Source organism: Amyelois transitella, chromosome 16, assembly GCF_032362555.1.
Source record: "Amyelois transitella isolate CPQ chromosome 16, ilAmyTran1.1, whole genome shotgun sequence".
In the NCBI taxonomy this organism is placed as follows: Eukaryota; Metazoa; Arthropoda; class Insecta; order Lepidoptera; family Pyralidae; genus Amyelois; species Amyelois transitella.
Genome location: NC_083519.1, coordinates 7,671,988 through 7,693,473, shown reverse-complemented (window position 1 = coordinate 7,693,473; position 21,486 = coordinate 7,671,988). Strand labels below are relative to the sequence as shown.

The 21,486-nt window shown below is 37.0% G+C and overlaps 4 protein-coding genes across 4 annotated transcripts; 1 reads left to right on the top strand and 3 right to left on the bottom strand.

Moving 5' to 3' along the window:
- Positions 1 to 56: 56 nt before the first annotated feature.
- LOC106129683 (3'-5' RNA helicase YTHDC2) lies at positions 57 to 12,565 on the bottom strand. The gene is made up of 13 exons (XM_013328321.2): positions 12,155 to 12,565; positions 11,756 to 11,982; positions 11,027 to 11,128; positions 10,258 to 10,404; positions 9,776 to 9,923; positions 9,260 to 9,407; positions 8,723 to 8,898; positions 7,982 to 8,112; positions 7,431 to 7,572; positions 5,232 to 5,728; positions 3,105 to 4,871; positions 2,638 to 2,768; positions 57 to 2,041 (listed from the first exon to the last, which is right to left on the bottom strand). Exons 1-13 carry the CDS (start codon positions 12,411 to 12,413, stop codon positions 1,879 to 1,881), a joined length of 4,038 nt encoding a protein of 1,345 aa, XP_013183775.2. The 5' UTR covers positions 12,414 to 12,565; the 3' UTR covers positions 57 to 1,878.
- An 879-nt stretch (positions 12,566 to 13,444) lies between these two features.
- Positions 13,445 to 14,938, top strand: LOC106129595 (RNA-binding protein NOB1). The gene has a single exon (XM_013328196.2). The coding sequence runs from the start codon at positions 13,603 to 13,605 to the stop codon at positions 14,872 to 14,874; it is 1,272 nt and encodes a 423-aa protein (XP_013183650.2). The 5' UTR covers positions 13,445 to 13,602; the 3' UTR covers positions 14,875 to 14,938.
- A 7-nt stretch (positions 14,939 to 14,945) lies between these two features.
- LOC106129596 (FAM172 family protein homolog CG10038) lies at positions 14,946 to 19,087 on the bottom strand. The gene is made up of 5 exons (XM_013328197.2): positions 18,760 to 19,087; positions 17,940 to 18,234; positions 16,215 to 16,569; positions 15,472 to 15,556; positions 14,946 to 15,078 (listed from the first exon to the last, which is right to left on the bottom strand). Exons 1-5 carry the CDS (start codon positions 18,806 to 18,808, stop codon positions 14,996 to 14,998), a joined length of 867 nt encoding a protein of 288 aa, XP_013183651.2. The 5' UTR covers positions 18,809 to 19,087; the 3' UTR covers positions 14,946 to 14,995.
- A 443-nt stretch (positions 19,088 to 19,530) lies between these two features.
- LOC106129637 (syntaxin-18) lies at positions 19,531 to 21,272 on the bottom strand. The gene is made up of 2 exons (XM_013328241.2): positions 20,217 to 21,272; positions 19,531 to 19,747 (listed from the first exon to the last, which is right to left on the bottom strand). Exons 1-2 carry the CDS (start codon positions 20,997 to 20,999, stop codon positions 19,559 to 19,561), a joined length of 972 nt encoding a protein of 323 aa, XP_013183695.2. The 5' UTR covers positions 21,000 to 21,272; the 3' UTR covers positions 19,531 to 19,558.
- Between the last annotated feature and the right edge of the window lie 214 nt (positions 21,273 to 21,486).

Genomic DNA, 21,486 nt, shown 5'->3' with positions numbered 1-21,486 from the left:
CATATTCATTTGGGACATCGAATTTCATCGAGAAAATAATATTAAAACAACAAAACAACTTTGTCATTAGTTTATTCTAAACTGAAACCGCTGTTTTTTCTAACATTTAGTCACAAACTTTCACTAAACCACTTTTTTCTTATGCAAATAATGCATAACATGAATTAAATATGTACATAAAATATGTATGATATTAATTATCTAAATAACGACGAACGAAACGAGGTACAAATAAAAAGTTAGTTTCACAAACTTTATAATTTTTCATAAGGACAAAGTTTTATTTCATCATAGATATTTTAGTGAGCAAATAAAAGAATAATAAAAAAATACTATTTGGGAAAAGAACACACAGTAACAAACGTACAAAGCGCTTATACAATCTGTATACATTTATATGTATATCATAAACATATAAATCTGGACAAGAATACTCAGTAAATCTTAAATATTTCTTGCATGGTTCTACCACACATCAATGCATTTCATTAAAAACTTAAGAATTTTTTCAACTAAAATATTACAACATTAAAATTCAACAATCAATGATCATTTGAAATTGTGCTATAATGCTGTATTCTTCTAGATTTCGAGATCTTGTGAATTTCCCACTCTTAGGCCTTAGTCTTCAATGTCATAGTTTCACGCATTTTTTATTAATCATCAGATTATTTTATATAACCATCCTTCCACTACGGCGTGTAGCCTACCCTTGTCTTGTTCCTTAACTGCTTATTCATAGATATACTTAGTCATTCTCAAATCACACTTTACCCTTAAAGAGTAAGAAAATTTATGGTGTGTCACAAATTTTTATTCCATAAAAGTAGAATATTCATTAAAATTTTACCAAAAGTAGGTAAAGCTTACAACCAAAAGTCTTCTAGTCGGTCCATAAGTTTCGTATTGTGCGAACAATAAGTCTTATTAGTACTTATGTACCTAATAAAATATATTGCACTGGTAAATTTCCCTGTAAGAAACTTTGATCACAAAATTTATTATTTATAAACTTGACATAAATAGTTTATTTATTAGTCATAAATTACAACCGAAAATGTAACAATATTATTGTACTTCTTTTACTAAGAATATAGACAAAAATGTTTCATTATTTTCAAAACATTATTTTAAAACGAGATATTTTTTAATACTTGAATCACATAGGTTAAACATCGTAATGTTTTAATGATGACTGATGACAGCAAAATATGCACAGTTCGATTTACATGTTTACTCTTGACATAATAGGACAAAACTTTATATTTTTTATGAAAATGTAATTTATAGTGTTAAAAGATTGGAATAATCTCTATATACAGTTATAAAATGTTAAAATCTTAAACAATGAAATTTCTTTACATCAAAACATTTTCAGCCGAATGATTGCTTGTTAGGGCAATAATATTATAACGCCAAAGCTATTTCCTCCTCGTCCCCTCTTATACCTAGAGCATTTCCATGCCTTGACATCAAAATGCTCCATGGTAAATACATATTCTTATTATGTTATTTATGCTATGCGAAGAAGAAAAAGAAAACAATTAAGGAAATATTAAGATTCGTTATAAAAAGAAAATAACTCTATGTAGTGAACATTTTAATAAAAAAAAATTTAGTAAAAATTTTCTCAGTTATTTCATATCTAAATACACGACACTAAATTTTTTGTTAACTGGCCACATTGAACCTCCTAACGTCTTCGTTATAAATCCTACGATATAGAATCACATATTATAGTTCGTTGGAAAACTTACCACTACCCCGTGGTTCGACGAGCTTATCGCGGTAGTATATCTATGCTGGCTTCCAAGTGGAAATTTTTGGACATGTATGTTCTGCGAATTAGTTGCGGTTAGAATCACGTCGCGGCCCCGGCTACTGCTCCCCCTGCGCCTGGTGTTTCTGTATGGGGCGGGGGTGCGGGTGCGCGTGCGCGCGCCGCCGCAGCAGCGCGTGCTGCAGCGCCGCGCCCGCCGCCGCGCACAGCTCCGTGCCGTCGCGCGCGCCGATCGTGCGCGCGCCGTACGCTACGGAATTCCTGATAACGAATTTTACAATAAATGGAATATTCATTTAAAGTTATTATCCTGGCCGTGTTCATATGCTGTAGGTAGGTAGCATAACAGATTTATTATAATAAATAAATTATCAAAGTGAAGTACAACCACGGCTATCCTTTTAACTCATGTATGTCGTATGAATATGACGTAAATGTGTTAAATCATTATACCTACGTGTAAGTATGTTGTTTAGTTAATACACAATCGGCAAATTTTTAATCATTTGCACATAATAATTTAAGTGAAGATTGTTTTATTGTTCCGTATTTTTAGAGCGTGTTTAGTTAGTAGTCTGGTTTTGGTTTTTAAACTAAACTGAAATAATATTATGTGTGTATTGTGCTGAAATATTTTTTCCAAATTGTGTGTTGATATTCTATAAATGACAAGCACGAGTGTTGGAGAGTTTTACATTAACAGATTTGATGTTGTCCTAAAGAGTCCCGAAAAACATCTTACAGTTATTAGGTACTCGACCATTACACGGCGAATATTCTAAAACGAGGACTGACTACTCGATACTGGCAACACAATGAAGTTTAACTGCCACAAAAAAAGAAAAAAAGAACATTACCTTATAGTTTGGTAAGGCACGTGTTGCGTGGAGAGCCACTCCAGCGAGCAGTTGGTGTCGGTGATGGCCGCGCTCCCCACGAACTTGGACACTGACGCGCACGAGAAGAACACTACCACTTGGTTGCCCTCCTGTTCATATAACATACTGATAAGTTAGTCGCGACGAAATCAATCGATTTAGAACATCACTATTTTCATCGACTCAAAGCGGCAAAAGACTAATTTTGCACAGTGAGGTCAGCGATTGCGATTTTTAAATAATGAACAGTTTTAAGTCTAATAATATTTTAACAATACCATACATAACCATGTCTTTAATAGTTTAATTGATGATAAGACTAAGAGAAATAAAAAGAAAAAATTGAGACAATAGAAAATCACATTTATAAAAAATAGGAATATAAAAAAGAGGTATTCAAATTCAAATTTATTATAAAAACGTAGAATAATAAAGAAATTACTCGCCTGTTTAAACTTTTGCAGTTTCTTAGCGGTGGGCGGCGAGAAGGGGAAGCTGTTGGTGCGGTGCGCGGCGTCCAGGCCCGCCAGGTCGTCCACCTTCGCCACCACGAAGCGCACCGCCTCGCCCTCCGCGAGCCGCTCGCCGGGCGCCAGCAGAGCCCTGCCGCCCGGCGACAGCGGGCTGCGGGGCGCCGCGCTCTGGCCGTCCCCCCGCCACGGGCCCGGCCGCGCCTGCCCGTTTCTATAACCGTACGCGTTCTGATAAAACGCATTCCCGGGGTACTCGTTTTGCGCGTATTGAGGGTAGTACTTATTGTCGTGCCGTTGCTCCTCGTCCATGCGAGTGCGCCAGTTCGGAGAATCCACCGTCAAAGGCTTCGGTCGCTGACCGATCCCGCTGGGCTGGCTCAGACCGACGTTCTTCTCTTCGGCGCCCAATACGTGCACCACGGTGCTGAGAATCTGCTCGTCGAGCGGCGTCATGGGCTTCGCCGGGTTCGACATGCGGCGGACGACTAACGCGCACAACTTCTGTCGTAGATAATAAACGCTTATGGCGTCTGACGCGTCCGCCGTGAACGCGGTCCAGTCGTCGAGGGCCAACACCGCGGCGTCTGGCGAGGCATTCCTTTCGTCCGCTTCGCTATCTGAATCGCTGGATAATCCGGGCGGATTAGCTCTTTGCGTGAGCGCTCCCGCGGGAAGTCTGAGAGGACCGCCGAATAACGCCACGGTCAACGGAGTCACTAAAGTACACGTACGCACGAAACAGAAACGCCCGGCTCGAGATATCTCTTCAAAAACTATCCAATCTGTTGGTAACGCTTGCACGGACTTAGCCGAAGCCGCCGCGCTGCCGCCGCGGTGAAGGGTAGAGCTCGGATGGAACGCGACCTTTACTTCTTTCGACGTCCGCAAAGTGCCCGAATCCCGATCGACGCGCGCTATCGATGGATACAATCCGCTGACGAGTACCGCTTTTACCACGTGCCACTTTTCCGAGTTCAGATTGACGTCTTTGATGTCACCCGAGCCGCGAGCTTTGACTAATCCGAGCGCGCGAAGCTGGGCGAGTAACTGCGAGCGATAGCCGACGATCATCTCCATGGTGGCGCCGCAGATAAGATTTTTAGCGCAGAAGGCTCGCTCGGTGCCGTTGGCCCGCGCGGTCTGCCAGGCCTGGAAGGCCCGCAGCAGCGCCATGTGATCCGAGTAGCTGTCGGCCGCGAACTCCTTCCTCGCGGCGCTGCCCCGCTTCCTGTGCTCCGGGTTCATCGAGATCTGGAAGGGCTCCTTGTTGGCGAGGCCGCACACGATGGTCAGGATCGGGTCGAGGCACTTCATCACGCAGGCGTACAGCAGCATCTTGCCGAGCTTGGGCTCGACGGTGAGGTCGAGCAGGTGCTGGCCGATCTCCGTGAGGTCCTCCACGGGCGTGAGCGCGCCGATGGTCTTGAGCAGCGCCACGGCGTTGCGCACGGCCAGGAACGAGGGCGGCTCCAGCGCGCGCGCCAGGAAGTCGGCGACGGGCGTGTTGGGCGGCGCCAGCAGCTTGGTGTGCAGGCACAGCTCCTGCAGCGGCACGCGCAGCATCTCGGGCGGCGCGGCGGCGGGCAGCGCGGCCAGGCGGCGCCGCGACGCCAGGTGGAAGCAGCGGCCCGGCTGCAGGCGGCCCGCGCGGCCCGCGCGCTGCGCCGCGCCCGCGCGCGACGCCCACACGCGCTGCAGCGAGCACACGCCGCCGCTCGACTCGTAGTACTTCTCCTTCACCTGCGCCACGTGGATAACCAACATTCCTGAATAACCCCTCTTATGTTGTTTTGATCAATCATTTTACTCCTCATCTCATCTCCCATGTTACTCTAGCAGGATTCATCAATGATCATTCTTGCAATGGGTAAAGTTACCATACTATACCTACACGAAATGATTCCTCTCTACAAGCTATATCCTGCAACTAATAGATATCCACTGGACCACACACAGTAACTAGATTTTGGATCTTGACATCCAATTTCCTAAATGTACAGAATTTCTCTCACCATAAAATTCTATCTTTCTACATAATACATACTAATCTTAATAATTCCCAATTATACGTCAAAATATAATAGCAAACCATGAACGTACCTTGCATGAGTCCACCACATACACGACGTCATCAATCGTGATCGAGGTCTCCGCTATGTTCGTTGATATGATGATCTTCCTGGCATTGGGCAGCGGATTGAACACCTTCTTCTGATCTATTGTCTGCATATTACTATGTAACGTGAAAATCTGGTATTTCGACGTGTTCATTTCTGCACAACCCTGGATTAAATCTCTGAGCGTAACGATATCATCGTATCCGGGAAGAAAGACTAAAATACTGCCTTTCGGTAAGTTCAGGTGAATATGTTTAATCAAAGCTAGCATTAAATCGTGGTCTATAAGTTCTTCGGAGACGGCGTGGTGGTATACGTCGAGTAAGAAGGCATCAGCTGCGTTTTCTTCGTCGTTATTCTCTTTAGTTTCCTCCGCGTGGTTATAAGACGCTAGTAGTTTGGCACAGTCGGTGTGGCCTTTTTCGACGGCGTAATCGTAGGCTGTTTTGCCGTCTTTGTCTTTGCAAGTCGGGTCGGCACCTAAGAGTTAAATGGTCTTATAATATTGTTTATCTATATACTCGTATGTATACCGAGAAAAAGTGACTGACCGTAAGACGAATGCACAGCCCTAACCGCTGGGTATATAAATTTGAAAAATTACAAGTCAACATGCCTACTGCTCTCCCGCTCGTAATAGCCGACAATTCAGTTCGCGGATTCAAATGATAGTGCTTTGATAGGCTCTAATATTTTCGCGTCATACAAAACTTGGATTTCAACGTAGGTACATCAGTGTAACTTAACATAAAAGTAGCATTTTTTTTTTCTGGAATTGACGTCATTCCGTATTTTTCAAGAGCCCAAAACAAAAATAACCGTTATTTCTTTTAGTTATCCGAGATCCAAAAAATACAAATTAAATTGTTTAATCGATTTAACTTGAGAAAATTAAAAAAATCCAATATCAGAGCTGTCATCGTTATGAAGAAGAGAAGTAATTACCTTAGAAATTCATTATGTTAACGACCTCAAATAAAAAAAAAATTGTCTGTCTTAATTATGGTGATATCAAAAATTTTACCACGAAAAGGTAGTTTCTCTAGTAACAATAATAAAAAACACAATATTTTTCTCAATAAACAAGGGATTATTTTTTTATTTAATAAAATTTAATTAAATATTTCGGCCCTCAAGTCACGTGACAATGAACACCAATCAAAATGCGTGACGTCACGCGTTGCAATACAAAAATTTTCGCTGTCAAGTACTATGGTGTTTGTTGATATTTGGATCATATTATTACTGTGATTTCCGTGCAACTTCTTCGAAATTTGCTCGATTATGTTTTTGAATAATTAATTTTTAAAGGTTTTCCCATAATGGAAAGTGGATATATTAAGGCAGATAGTTAAAATTTGCCAAGAATTGATTGCTTTACTGTGGCTTATTTCTTCGCAACGAATAGTAACTTCACTGAAGACATCCATATAGGTAAGTAATATATATACTCAAGATACATTATTATAGTAATAGTAGGTATTTTTAAACTCGAAAAGGTAAATTATAAGGTAAAAATAAAATAATATGATTTTGAGGTTATTTTTTATCTTTTTACAAACTAATTGATTTCTTTTTAGTTCCTCGAGGCAGTCATATGTAGACGATGCTGTAGGAAATGTCCAACTTCGTCGAGCTGCAAAATTGTGCACAGTTAAGTGCAAAATTTCCTCACATAAATACATTTTACTCTGTGTACAAGTGCCGGATCCGGACGGGCTAATTGAAGCCACTTTTTCATCATCGTTTTTGTACGTGGAACGTGAAAAAACAGCTTTTCAGGTGTTTTAATAGTTGTACTTTTACACTGCGGTACCGCACAATATTTATAAAATATAGAATCCATATTATTATCACATGACTACGAAATGACTATTCATAACATACAACTTCGACAATTTTTTGTAACGCGTGACGTCACAGCGGGCGTTTGATAGGTATCCGCGTTTTGGCGCAAAAATTTTAAATGGAATTTTAAATAAATTATTTTAAAGGTATTACTTGTTAAAAAAAAATATAATAAATAGTTTGGGTTATATTTGGTACTTATGCATGGTTTAAAACACTTTACCAAAAATAGTCCACATCCCTATTGTATAAATAATATGTTAGAAATTTGAAAGTTGTAAATTTTCCACGTGTATGGGAATTGAACGTGCTAGCGGCTGTAACACCAACTCACCCATGGCGAGCATCTGGCGCGCCGTGTCGGCCAGCCCGTGCGCGGCGGCCGCCATGAGCCCGCAGCGCCGCGAGCCGCTCTGGCCGCAGTTCACGGGCACGCCCTCCGACAGGTACATGTATAGGATTTGGCAGAACGAGTCCTGCGGCAGGGAAAGTGGGATCTTCATCATGTATCGGAGTCATTTGCAAATTTTTCCGGGATTTATATTGATAAGGCAACGGATAAACAAATTGTTACTAAAGCAGAGTTTCTAAAATATGTACTGTATCACTCAACGCGTAGGTTTGAACTTTTTTGGACTTCGCGACTTATAGCGATATTTATACATTCATTATTAGAACAGCACGCAAGTAAATTTCTATTTCTACCCGCGCAAAATATTTATTTATTTAAACTTCATTGCACAAAATACAATTGTAAAGCACAAAGGCGGACTTAATGTCAACCATTGGGTCTGACAGCGAACTTTATGTGGGGTCAAATTAAATTAAGCGAACTTATCTCATCAAGAGATGATCTCTTCCATAGAAGTTAAAGTCATGTCTTACCAAGCTTCCGTCCCTAAAACAATCCTCTAAGAACTCATCCATATCAGCTTGCAGTGCGGGATCCACCTTATCTTCGGATTCTTCTTTCTCCTTACTGCTGCCTGCGGTTGCATCTTCTTTATTCTTTTGACCTGCGACAATCAAAGTTTGATCACTACCGGCTTACATTTTATCAGAACATTTGGTGAATATTAATGGCAGACTTAATGTTCACAAGACTAGAAAACCAAGTATAGCTTAATGGCTTTATAGTAGAATTTAGAATACGATATTGGTTGCTCAATAAAAAATTCAAATTACATCTAAAATGTAATGTTTAATAAAATTACTTTTGAATGAATTTTACAATCTGCACGGAAAGCGTACGCTTCTTCTCTTGTAAATTATATTCTGCCACCTTAAAACACCCATATAGATGAAGTGGTGAAATGCAATGATATCTGAGATTGAACTGTGTGAGCGATAATGGTATTGGAAAGATGATGAGGTTTCTTGGGTAATTGCTAGGAATATTGAGTCAAACAAATTGTGGAAAGGTGCAAAAATGTATTGTGACTGATTCAATCTTTACGAAAACTACATGACAACATTACGTTTGACGTTTCGTATTATAAAAAATAGGTAAGTTTAATAGACAACAGGTATATTCAGTCATCAGTCGTTGTATAAAATTTATTTATGGAATATTCTCTCCAAATATCCAAACCAACCAGTAGAAATATAATGATTTCTATGTATTACCTTCGAGATGCGACCAATAACTGTTCCCCTGCTTGAGTTTGGCCCTCAGCTCGTGTTCCACCGCGATCATCTTCTTGGTCCGGTACTGTGTTATCTTCAAAATATCCTCCAGGAAGTAGCGTTGCACTTCGAACATGCGACCTGGGATAGTCATCACTGGACAGTTGTTGAAGTATCTGGAAAAATGTAAATGCATGAACAATTGTGCTGTAAAAGAATAGGACAATTCCATCTCTTTCCCATGTTTGTTGTAAAAGGCGACTTAGGGATAGGCTTATAAACTAGGGATTCTTCTTTTAGGCAACGGGCTATCAACCTTTCACTATTGGAATCTCAATTCTTTTATAAAGCCAAATGTGGCTTTTTCAAATCTTTTCAAGACCCGTAAAGGACATAGGCGTGACTATATGTATGTACATAGTTCTTTTTTTGCGGACCTATCTTATCCCTTTCAGCCGTCTCGGAGAGCGATCAGCAGGATATTACTGAATTTGTCTCAATGCTTCATCTTATCACAATAGCCTTCTAGACAATTACCTGGAGAATATCTGAGTGTCCATTGTAGCGGACATGAGGATCAGCTTGAGGTCCTTAAGTCTCGGGAGCGCGTCCCGGAGAGCGATCAGCAGGAAATCGCTGAATTTGTCACGTTCGTGTACTTCGTCCACGAAAACGTGCGTTACGCCTGAAATCATTTAGAATAGTATAATGCCAACACCTAAGACTGGAGGGAGATGTACATATGACATGTAACAATGATATTTTTCTCAGTAGTATATTATTTTTATTGCTAACCGATCCTCTCAAGACACAAGACAAAAACCTGTAGAAAGCCACAAACTGCAGTCAGATTTTATACTGAAGAAAATCTTCTCCATACTAACATCACGCCTGTTTCCCAAAGGGCTGGGGCAGAGACTTTATTAATCTCTGTTATTTGTGCCTATGTTTGACAAATGAATTTGATTCTCACATACTTTTTTTGCCTTATCCAAATTCATTTTCTGTGAAGCTCATTGGTTAGACGAGAATTAAAATTTTCAAATACTTTACCAGTAAGAGCAGAGTCTCCCTGCATGAGAGTGCGCAGTAGCACTCCGTTGGTGCAGTACGTGAGAACGGTCCGGGGACTCACTCGGGACTCCAAGCGGATCTGGTAGCCAATGGACTGGCCAATCTTCTCCATGCGCTCGTATGCCACCTGTTGACAGAAATATATATCCTTTTATTTAAAGTCATCCTAGATTCCAAAGTTCAGTAAGGGCATTGCGTCATCATGAACAATTTTTCTATTGTTTAGTGGTCTCTATGAGTAACTCAAGAAGAGATAAGAGCCAAGACTGTTAACTTTTTTTTTATTTGCTTACAAATCGATTGCCTTTACCATTATATCATGCTCTTCTGCATATACATATAAGAGGAACTCACAGGTGTATTAAAATCTAAAATGAAAATGAAAATTATTAAGTGCTTTAAATGAAAAAATTACAACTACAAATTAATGTTCAGCAAATAAGTTTTCGATGATCACTCACCCTCTCCGCCACGGAGACTGCGGATATCCTCCTGGGCTGGGTGCAGTATATCCGGGCGGGCTGCTTGTGTTCCTGGCAGTAATCTAGCACCAACTGCGGCAGCTGTGTTGTCTTCCCGCACCCCGTCGCACCAGCTACAATTATCACCTGGTGAAAATTATGTTGTACAGATTTTTATAATTATTCTATAGTGACGACACTATTAGCCACTAGTCTTAACAGTTGACAACAAGTTCATTTTTAAAAACCTATCAAGTGTATGTCCTGCTATGCGCATTGTAGGCTTCCGAAGTTGCAAATGTTGTACTGCTGCTGTTGCAAATACCCCATTTTCTTTTATGGTAGCACTGGGTAAAGAGTTACTTGTATGGGAGCTACCTAAAAAAAAATTACGAGATTTTTTTCCACAGGTTTTTTGCTATTATTATACTACCAAATAACAGCTTTCTACCACCAATAGTCTGTCAGTAAAACCGCAAACAGACAGACATGATGAAACTATAAAGGGTTCATTGTTTACTAGGGAACCCTAAAAAGGTCTGTTATTTAATTGCATATCTTTCTTGCTGTTATATTAAATTTTCATTGCCAAAAGGCACAAGGTATTTTGAAGCATTTTTTTTTATTCAATTTATTACAGAATTAATGGAACAATCAAACAGTGAATATCATATTATAGCAAACAAGTAGTAAAAATTAAAGTTGTCAAACTAAATTTATGTGAATTATAGTTTGGACATAGTTTTAGATAATTAATGATATGACAAACCTGATTATGAGTGATGGCATTAATGAGTTCTTGTCTCTGCTCATATACAGGCAACTTATCCCTGAATTTTACCAAGTCTGGATTGTATGTCGTGTTTGGTATCTATGAACAAATAAATAATAGCTTTATTAAACACTCTAGTACCAAGAAAAAAAAATGAAAAATATCTGACTGTATTAAAATTAAATGAAGAAGAGGTTGCTAACAGTCTAATAGCAAGGAAAAAAAATTTTGTCCATTCTTGTTTAGAATGGCTAGCAACATTATATGTAGTACTCTCGTGCTTTTTGGGTCTCAATATGTTATCATCATTAAGCCATCCAGTTAAACAGGCTCTTTTGCTTTACACCCTTTTAAGCCATAATACAGTCAGTGTGCCTAAGTATTATATGGTTTCTGGCACTTTAATAGGACCATTCCATCTCTTTCCTTATAATGAACTTGGGACTATTATAGTAGATGTATTGCCACACAGCTGAATGTGGCCTTTCAGTTTAAAGTACTTACTTAGTGAAGTGATAAGGACTAGATTTTATGTATGTCTCTAAGTTTTGATCTGATAATAAAAGTTATTTATACATGCATACACATACATATAATGTCCTCATCCCTTCTGAGGTACACAGAGCCAACAATCTCCAAAAGACTGAAAAGGGGTTTGCCTGTATGACTTAGTGATTTGAGATTATTTGTTTATACTTGGAAAAATATTTAAATATATAACTTTACCTGGGCAACTCCATTATTTAACTGTCCAAGTGTTTTATGAGCTAATTGTGGGCTCCTCTCTTTCTCCGGACAACAGCTAAGATCATCCTTTTCCTTGTTTGTAATAGGAAATGCATTTGACAACTCGGCAATACTACATCGCATATTGGAATCAAGGATAAGTTTAGCATCATTCTGGATAATTGTGGAGCCCAACCGCTTGTATATTGTCAAGTAGCGATTAACCCCTGCAACATGAAAGGCACACAGATAGATTCTATCTGTATCTATTTGTATATATATATATTTATAATACTAAATACTAAACAATTTTGATTTCACACTTTAAGAATGGAATATAGTTAAGTTAGTCATGATTTCAGTTATTATCTACATATTACAATCAAAAATATAGCTTACCTTTCCCGCGGGATTTTGACTTGAGGCCCAATTTGGCGACAGTTTCGTGTATAAAACCCCTCTCCTGGGCGGATAGGAATGTTGGGAATTTCAATTCTGTCTCATTTTCATCGCTAAGAAACTTATCCAATTGGATCTTGAGAGCTATGCTCACAGACTCCGCTATTGGAAAGTGCTTATTACCTAAATTACGCTTGCCTTTTTTAGAACTCATTTTATTGAAAAATAAACCACTTTTCTTCCTATTCACATCAACCATTCGGCGAGTGATGACGAGTTACATTAATTGTTTAGACGAAATAGATATAAATACGGCTCGATAAATATAAAGAAAAAGATTACATACCTACAAAGTTTAATTACCTACTATATTAGACAGGTGACAAACAGAACGGACCGAACAATATTTTTGGTTGTGGGTTCATCACTGTTGCCAACTGTCTACAACAAAAGCGCTAAGTAAGTGCAAAAAACCTACAATTGTCTTTCCGCCGGGAAGATCTTTATTTATATTTGCATACGCTAGTTGTTCGTCGCAAATGTAGACCAATTACATTAAAAAATATGAAAATGACAAAAATGTTTTACTGATTTTGAACTTTAAAGATCTATTGACAAATCCTATTCGAAAATTATGTGAACGGAGACTATATTTATATCTGTTCACTTGTATCAATCTCTGAATACATCTTTCAGTTAATTCACATTAATTATTCTCTTCAATTCTATTCACTAGAACGTCCCCGAATTGATCAAAATACGTTGATCTAGGCCTTCCAATGGTACTCTGCTTGTATATTTTATAGTCAACCAACCTAATTTAATTCATCCTAATCATCTTTACATTCTCACAATGCTACAATCCGTAGAAATTCTAATTGCGTTATTTTGACTCTTCACTACTGTTGACTGCGCGCATCATATTCTTTTACTTTTTACTCAATTTTACAGAGATGACTTATGGATGATTTACAACTTAGCGCTTTCATTTATACAATGTTTATTCTACTTTAATGCCACTTCTGTCACATCCATTTTTAATTACCAAACATAAGTGAATCTAACTTTAAAAAAACGCCACATTACTGAAAATAGGCCCTAAGCGTTGAACTCTACATTTTTAGCGCAACCACGGTAAAATATGCACACAACTTCAAGCTTCGAAAGAACTAAGTTGGCAATCTCAGTTCATCATTTTACTTCGACTGATATTTTTTTAAATCGATTATTTATCCTTGGCAAATATCCATCAAATGTAAAAAAAAACAAAGCGTTATGATCAACATGTGATTGTCACTTTTGCCCAAATGTCAAAATCATTATCTTTGTCATAATTGGTAATTGTTCGTTTGCTGCTCTTCTGCTCCGAAAATCCTCGTTGTTTTTACATGTGCGCGACTCTTGGGGAGAAAAAACTTTGAAAAAATAATTAAAAACAGCAAGATAAAATGACGAAGAAAATAAAGCATTTGGTTGTTGACACAACCGCTTTCATCAAAGCAGCTAATCTACAGGATTTAGCCGAGAACGTGTATACCATTCAAGAGGTTATCGACGAAATAACTAATGATCGTCAACGAAGAAAACTGGTTGTGCTGCCTTACGACTTGCAGACCAAGGATGTCTTCGTGGAAAACGTTAAATTTATAACTGACTTCGCAAAGAAAACCGGTGACTATACGAGTCTCTCAGCAACAGATATCAAAGTGATGGCTCTTACTTACCAAATCGAAAAAGAGAAGGTAGGTATAGATCATCTTAAAACAGAACCGACCATGCAGAAAACCGTTAAAGTGACAGGCATTGGAGGCTTTACTTTGCATCCTCAAATCCATAACAACAATCTTGAAGAAAATACCCCGGAAGTAGATTTAAATAAAGTAAGTGATGGATCTGCAAACACATCACAAGTTAATATTGAAAGCAAGCAAGGTTTAACTGAATCAGTAAAGATTGATGAAGAAGATGACAAATTAGCAAATGAAATAGCTGAGCAAATTCAAAACATGGACTTGGCAGATGGCAAAGATGTTGATAATTTAATCGCAAAAGTATCAGATGAAGAAGAAGACAATGATGAAACAAGCGAAAGTGAAGGAGATAGTGATGGAGGAGAATGGATTACACCTGGAAATTTGTCTGAGAAGAAACGAGAAATGGAAGCTGGGGAATTTGAGGACAAGGATGTGGAAGTGGCATGTATCACATCAGACTTTGCCATGCAGAATGTACTCAAACAAATTGGTTTGAATGTCACTGCAGTAGATGGGAGGGTTATCAGACAATTGAGGACATTTATTTTTCGCTGCACAACCTGCTTCAAAACAACTAGTGTTATGACTAAATTATTTTGTCCTAAATGTGGTCATGCTACATTAAAAAAAGTTGGTGTGAGCATAGACGAGGAGGGAAACCAACACATACACATAAATGGTCGTAAACCATTAACAGCCAGAGGGAAAAGGTTCAGCTTGCCTACTCCGAGGGGAGGTCAACATTTCCAGTACCCAATCTTGACAGAAGACCAACACATACACAAAAGGTTTGTCACCAAGATAGCCAGAAATAAGACCAATGCCTTGGAACCTGACTATATTGCTGGCTTTTCTCCTTTCGTCATGAAAGATGTTAATTCAAAATCTGCCATCTTAGGAGTGAGAGCTGACAAGCAGGACATAAAATATTGGATGAAACATTACTCTAAGGGAAAAAAGAAATAAATTATTTTCATAATCTTATTTATAGTTTAATATTTTAATCTTATTAATAAAAACCATTAAAGTTTAATAATGTATGATTTACATTCCATTATAATAATAACAACAACAAACTATAACAGTTCTACACTTTTGTAAGCTTCTCTTCTATAAATTTAAAGACAGAGTCCATGCAGGCATAAGATGTCATCTCATGTTTTGGATGCCCTGGAATTAAAAAGTGTATATTAGTTTATGTAGTTACCATTTCTTGGTAAGGACTGAACCTATACAACTTACACTAGCAAAAACTTTGTTTACAGTTTATTCAGTTATTTATTCCTAATTTTCTAGTTTTATCAACACAGCAAGGCAAAATAAATACTCATATATTGAGTAGTTTATTTAAAAAGTCTTGACACCAGAGTGGGTGTGTACTTATAGTTGATTTTAATAAGAAAAAAGTGAATTCTAAAAATCAGCATGAATCTTATATGAGCAAATCAGCATATAAATACACATATGTACATAAAATCACTACACACTACATCTACACTATATCTTTTCACTTGCACTAATCTCTGCATATTGCTTTAATTTATAAGTTTGTTAAAGTTTTACCTGCTGAGACTCTGGAGCAGTCAAAGTCTGGGGTGTTCATTGGAGTATCTATAGGCGCTGATGAAGAAATCCAGTTTCGAGACACCTAGCAACATAGAACACAGCTTTGATAAAAGAGTACAATGAAGTAAACAGGAACAATATAATTAAGGCACAGTAAGTCACTTCAAAGTTAATTATTCCAAGTCTATATCCCTTGCAGGATAGACAGAGCCAACAATCTTGATTAGTGATGAAGGAATTTACATTCAAATTAGTGGATGCAATAAGTGACAATTTAGTGGATGCACTAAGCGACAATGTAGTGGATGCACTAAGTGACAATTTAGTGGATGCACTAAGTGACAATTCAGTGGATGCACTAAGTGACAATTCAGTGGATGCACTAAGTGACAATTCAGTGGATGCACTAAGTGACAATTCAGTGGATGCACTAAGTGACAATTTAGTGAATGCACTAAGTGTCAATTTAGTTAAGGCCACGCCTACGGTGGGGCGCGGTGCGCAAGCGGTGGTTACATATTTGAAAAATAGATTCTATTCCACATATCCACTTATAAATAACTCTAACTCAAACTTAAGCGATTGAGTGATTGTTTACTTTCATGCAATAACTGAATTAATATTAACATATTTACTTCTTCACTTTATGTTTAAACAATACGAATAACGATATTTCTGACACCAGCAGGGATTTTGAAGGAATCTAGCAAAATTTTATAATTTATGTACATCAGTCTTACCTCTTTGAAATGTTCAGACATTTTAATATTTGAAAATGAATGCACAGAGTCTGTAAATGCTATAGCTTTCACTCGTTCGTCAAACTTATTTTTTAATCGGTCAGCCAGGGCAAGGGTCACAACCCCGCCATAACTGTGGGCGACAATAACCACAGATTCAGCTTTTGCTTTCACAATATAATTATCCCAGACATAAGAAGCATGCTCTTCTGCTGTGCTGCTCTGTGGAATTTTCTTGCCATTTGGTAAACAATTGTCATTTGTATTCAAAACCATGACTCCAAAACCTTTAGCATGTGCTTTCTTGATATATGGGATTTGAGTGCCCATATCTAGACAGTCATTGATGATGAGCCTGAAGGGAAAAATTATATTTTATCCACCAGAAACAAAAAAATGTGACAGCAAAAATGTGAAATATGAGTTTAAAAAAAGAAGGATTTCAGACAATAGTTATTAGATGCATATGAGATTGGTTTGGTGAACAGAACGTCCATAACTAGTACTAGAGGAATTTTTTTTGGGTACAATTTAAGGGCTCACCAAAATAGCTTTTGTTTTCCAAATTTTAGTACCCAGTAAAATAAATTAACTCCATATAAATTCAAATCAATCTATACTTAGTTTCCCAAAGTAAAACGTATTAAGCTTCAAAATAAGTATACACACGTCAGAATAATCGTACGTTGTGTACAAATATTCTTTTTTATTGCCAAAATGGATAAATGCTCACCAAATATTGTTTCACTAAAACAGTAACATTGATACCAAAATGTACAGTTCAAATTTGCTTTATTGTAATCAAATTATGTAACCAAAATCCAAAATATATTATGGTCAAGCTAAGATTACGTAATATAAACGTAATATATACGTAAAATATAAAGTGCCATTGATTATTTTTAAGTACAAATTAATCTTATAAGATAAGATTGTATAAGACTGTAATTATTGTGTTCCTTTTGAAGTGCCATTGATTATTCTTAAATTAATCTTATGAACACTTTAATAAAATTTCTGTTTTAATTTAGATTTTTTATTTCCTCATCTACCAATGGTTTGTTTCATTGTATACCTTAGTCATTATGTGTTGCAATAATTGACAACAAAGTAATTATGTAACTGCATAAAAATATATAATTAAATGCATAATGCATTAATTATGTAACTTGTGTTTGGTGTAATCAATATTATATTTGGAATGAAAAAAATATTTGCGGTTGACTGTAATTTTTTCCCTCAGCATAGATAACTAAAATGAAAGTAATAAAATAAAATATTGGTAACATCTCCTTAGCGATAATTTACAAAATTTGGACTCAAATTGACTTTAAAGGTGTGTATTTATTTTTATAGAATGTAATAAAAAGCAAAATAGCTTTATTTCTAGAATATTTTGTGTGATACACAATTTGGTGAGCATTTATCCGTTATGGCAGGCACTTCGAATTTATTGGAAGTAATATAGGTGCATTTCTGGTAGGCGTTTAAACACAAGCCATTTTTTTTTACTAAGTGTGTCACTTGGAAGTAGTCATTAAGTCAAGTGATACTCCTCATCCTCCTGGCTTAATTTGCAAGTGATACCTAACTGGGATATATCTGTTTTGGTAAATTGTGTATTTACTAAATCTTATGTCGTTTCTCAAGCATAATTACAAATAAAAATGTAATTGCAGATGATTTTGATTAATGGATCTACAGAGAATTAAAAACAATACTTACGACCTAGCCCATTGCCCTGCCCTTACAGCACCTGAACCATTTATCAGTATCATTAATACATCCTTTTTATCATAGTCTTTTGTGACAAATATGAATGTCCCTTGAGATGACCCTACGGGAACCGGTAACCTCATCAGATTCTCTTGGGTTTCCAATAAATGGTAAATGTAGTTAGTGATGGCATCGCCAAGCTTCTCATAATGTGCCTGGCATTCTTGGTGCTGGTCACTCACACTAAACTGGAATGGCTCATCAGTTGGTAAGCCATCTGAATCTACTTTCCTGAGCTGTCCAGCTGAAAAATAATGCATGATTTACTTAACAACAGAAGCGAAATTATGCTACTCCTTTGCATTTATGTTTATGTTGAATATGGTTTCTGGCACTTTGGAATAGAACTGCTCCATATCTTTCCCATGGATGTAATAAAAGAAGTCTAAGAGATGGGCTTGTAAACTTGAGTTTCCTCTTATAGGTGTTTGGCTAACAACCTGTCACTATTTGTATCTTAATCCATTGTAAGGCCATACAGCTGAATGTGACCTTTAATTCTTTTCAAGACTGTTGGCTCTGTCTACTCCGCAAGGAATATAAACGTGACTTTACATATATATATATATATATATATATATATATATATATATATATATATATATATATATATATATATGTAATAGAGAAGAGAAACTAATAAATTATTAATCTACATAAATGAACTAAAAAGCAACTAAGGTTTGGAGTGTCGCAAAGTGCGCACAAATATAGCTAGGTACATTCTTTTGATAAATCAGGAGTATCATATCAATAACGGTATTCATACCGGAATTAAAAGCGTAACCCAGGTCCTTCATAGTTTTTAATGATTCCATTTGTTTGTAATTAAGCGCCCCACAGTACTTTTATATGTTCCAAAATCTGCCTTGATGTTCTACAACGCTGCTGTAAATTACCTACTACTTAATAGGATTATAATACTCCAAGCTCATGTGATTTCTTCCTGTACATATAAAATTTTCTTGCTTTAAAATAAAAAAATCTTATTTAGTTTGATTGAGAAACTAGGTAATAAATTACCGGTCAGTATCGGCGGCACAAAAAAAATATGACAAAACAAACAATTCTGATTCTTCTGACACTTCTATCTGACAGATTACGGACACAGACAGGCAGGGACATTACATAGGTACAAACAAATTTCTTTGTTATTTTCGTTTAGAAATAAATGAGAAATATTGATGCACGCGAATTTGGTCGCGTTCAAAGTTTTCAATTTTTTAATAAGGAAAATAGTGAGGAAAAAACACTTGGTCTGTACTACTTTTCTACACTAACACTTAGTGTAGAAAAGTAGTACAGACAAAAATTGTCATTTTAAAGTAGGTGTAAAATAACATTTTTTTTTTATTTCGCTATCTTTCTGGGTGTTCCACGTAGGTAATATTATACACTCTTTCCTGAAGACGTACAATATGAATCTTAATTTATCTTGAAAAATATAAATTGTGTGGCAATTATGTAACTTGTTACATTGTGCACATTTATAATTGAAGATATTATGTTTACTATTTTATAAACTCAAAGCCTTCACACCAATAAATACATTTATTCATTACATTTATTTATTCATTATACCAATCTAAGAACAGCAAAGTGAATGACATCACTAGCAAAAAGAAGAGTATGTAAACTCTTAGACCAGCATTCCTCTGGATGGCCTGTTTAATTTGTTCATTGGCATCCTTCACATTCTCCGTGGCCCCCACCACAGTATTTGATATCCGGTCTATATCATGCTCTTGCTGAAGAACCTGTAATCATAAAAAAGATAATAAAATTAATAGAAGAGAATACTTATTGGAGAAAGTTAATGTTCAAAAGTTTATAAAGCTGTTCCCGCAACTTCGTCCGTGTGAAATAATTATATTGGGCATCATTGAAGCCCTCAAGGATGAATAATTTTCCCTGTTTTTTTCATTTTTTCTGTTATTTCTTCGCTCCTAAAAGTTGCAGTGTGATCTTATATAACCTAAAGCCTTCCTCGATAAATGGTCTATTCAACACAAAAATATTTTTTCAATTTGAATCAGTTGTTCCTGAGATTAGCACATTCAAACATACAAACTCTTCAGCTTTATAATATTAGTATAGGTAAAGGGAAGCAGGGTAGTGATGTGGAAGCAGCTTGTCAACAGCAATATTGCAATGGGTATTAACAAGTATTCAACCTACTTATACTTTGATCAAAGTATTAAAAAAATAAGAGATTTTAAAATTTACCTTCTCTGTGAAGATCTCCTGCAGCTCGGCAATATGAAGCACTTTAGTTTCGATTTGCCGGACCTCCTCCGTCATGCTATTGAGCTCATTCAGCAACTGAACATTTTCTGACTCAAACATCTGTAACTCTTCTGCACTCAACTGCCCTTCATCAGACATCACCGCTACATCATTCTCAGACAAATCCATCTTCTTCTTAACACCATCAGTTTCTTCATTCTCAACCACTTCCACCTCCTTTTCAATGATTTTATCAGGCATAAAAGGATTTGGAATATTAGATTTAGTCTGTGGCAACTCCAGACGGGATAGTTTTCGAATATCCAAGGCTCGCTTGACTCTCAAGGCCTTTAATTCACTGTGTATTTTGCATACTGCCTTTAAGTAGATGTCCACAAGATCTATTACTGCATCCATAAAGTCTCGAATCTGTGGTGAAGCAGTTGCCTTGCGGTTGTCATTTCTAAACTCTTTAAGCAAATGAGAACATGTGTTTATTATTCTTTGGGCTCCTGTATCGATCTGATCACGTTCAACGTCTGGCATTTCATCTCCAGTAACATTATTGAAAAAACTCAGATACCGCTCCCTATGTTCCAGAAGAAAGTCACGCAACTTTGTAATCTGTAATGTTATTTCTTTAGCAGTAGTGATAAAGGGACTCTTGGGCTTGCTCCTTAACAAACGCTGCCTATCTTCGTTGGAAGGACTTTGTATTCCAAAAGCTTTATTGCGCGTTTTCACGGTTTTTATACATGCTCTAAACAGAGGTGTTATATCCATATTTAAGAGGAATTTGTTCGAGATGTATAAGGTACTAGTATCCGAACTAGATCATATGGGTTTATCACGTAAATTAAAACTGGGTCCTGGGCTTTGATCGATCAGTAGGATGATGAATTGATTATTCTGATGGCGATTATTGAATGGTTGTATTTTACTTGTACAATGTTGATTTATTGTACTTGTATGTATCGCACTCTATGTATCGTAGGTACGTGTTAATATAATTTTATTTTAATTTTTGAATGTGATAACGTGACAGTTGACACTGACAGTAACAGTTTTCAGCAATAGCGGAAACTTTTCATGAATGAAGTAACAAAAGTCCAACAAACGTCGCGCCGCGCAATTTTTATTAAAATTGATATTCTAGGGATTCAAGGAATTTAGAAAGGTTTTAAGGTACAAATTTGAATACATGAGCAAATAAAGGGATTAAAGAGACGACCAAAGGTTATTTAGTTTTTTTTTACCGTTCTCATGATGT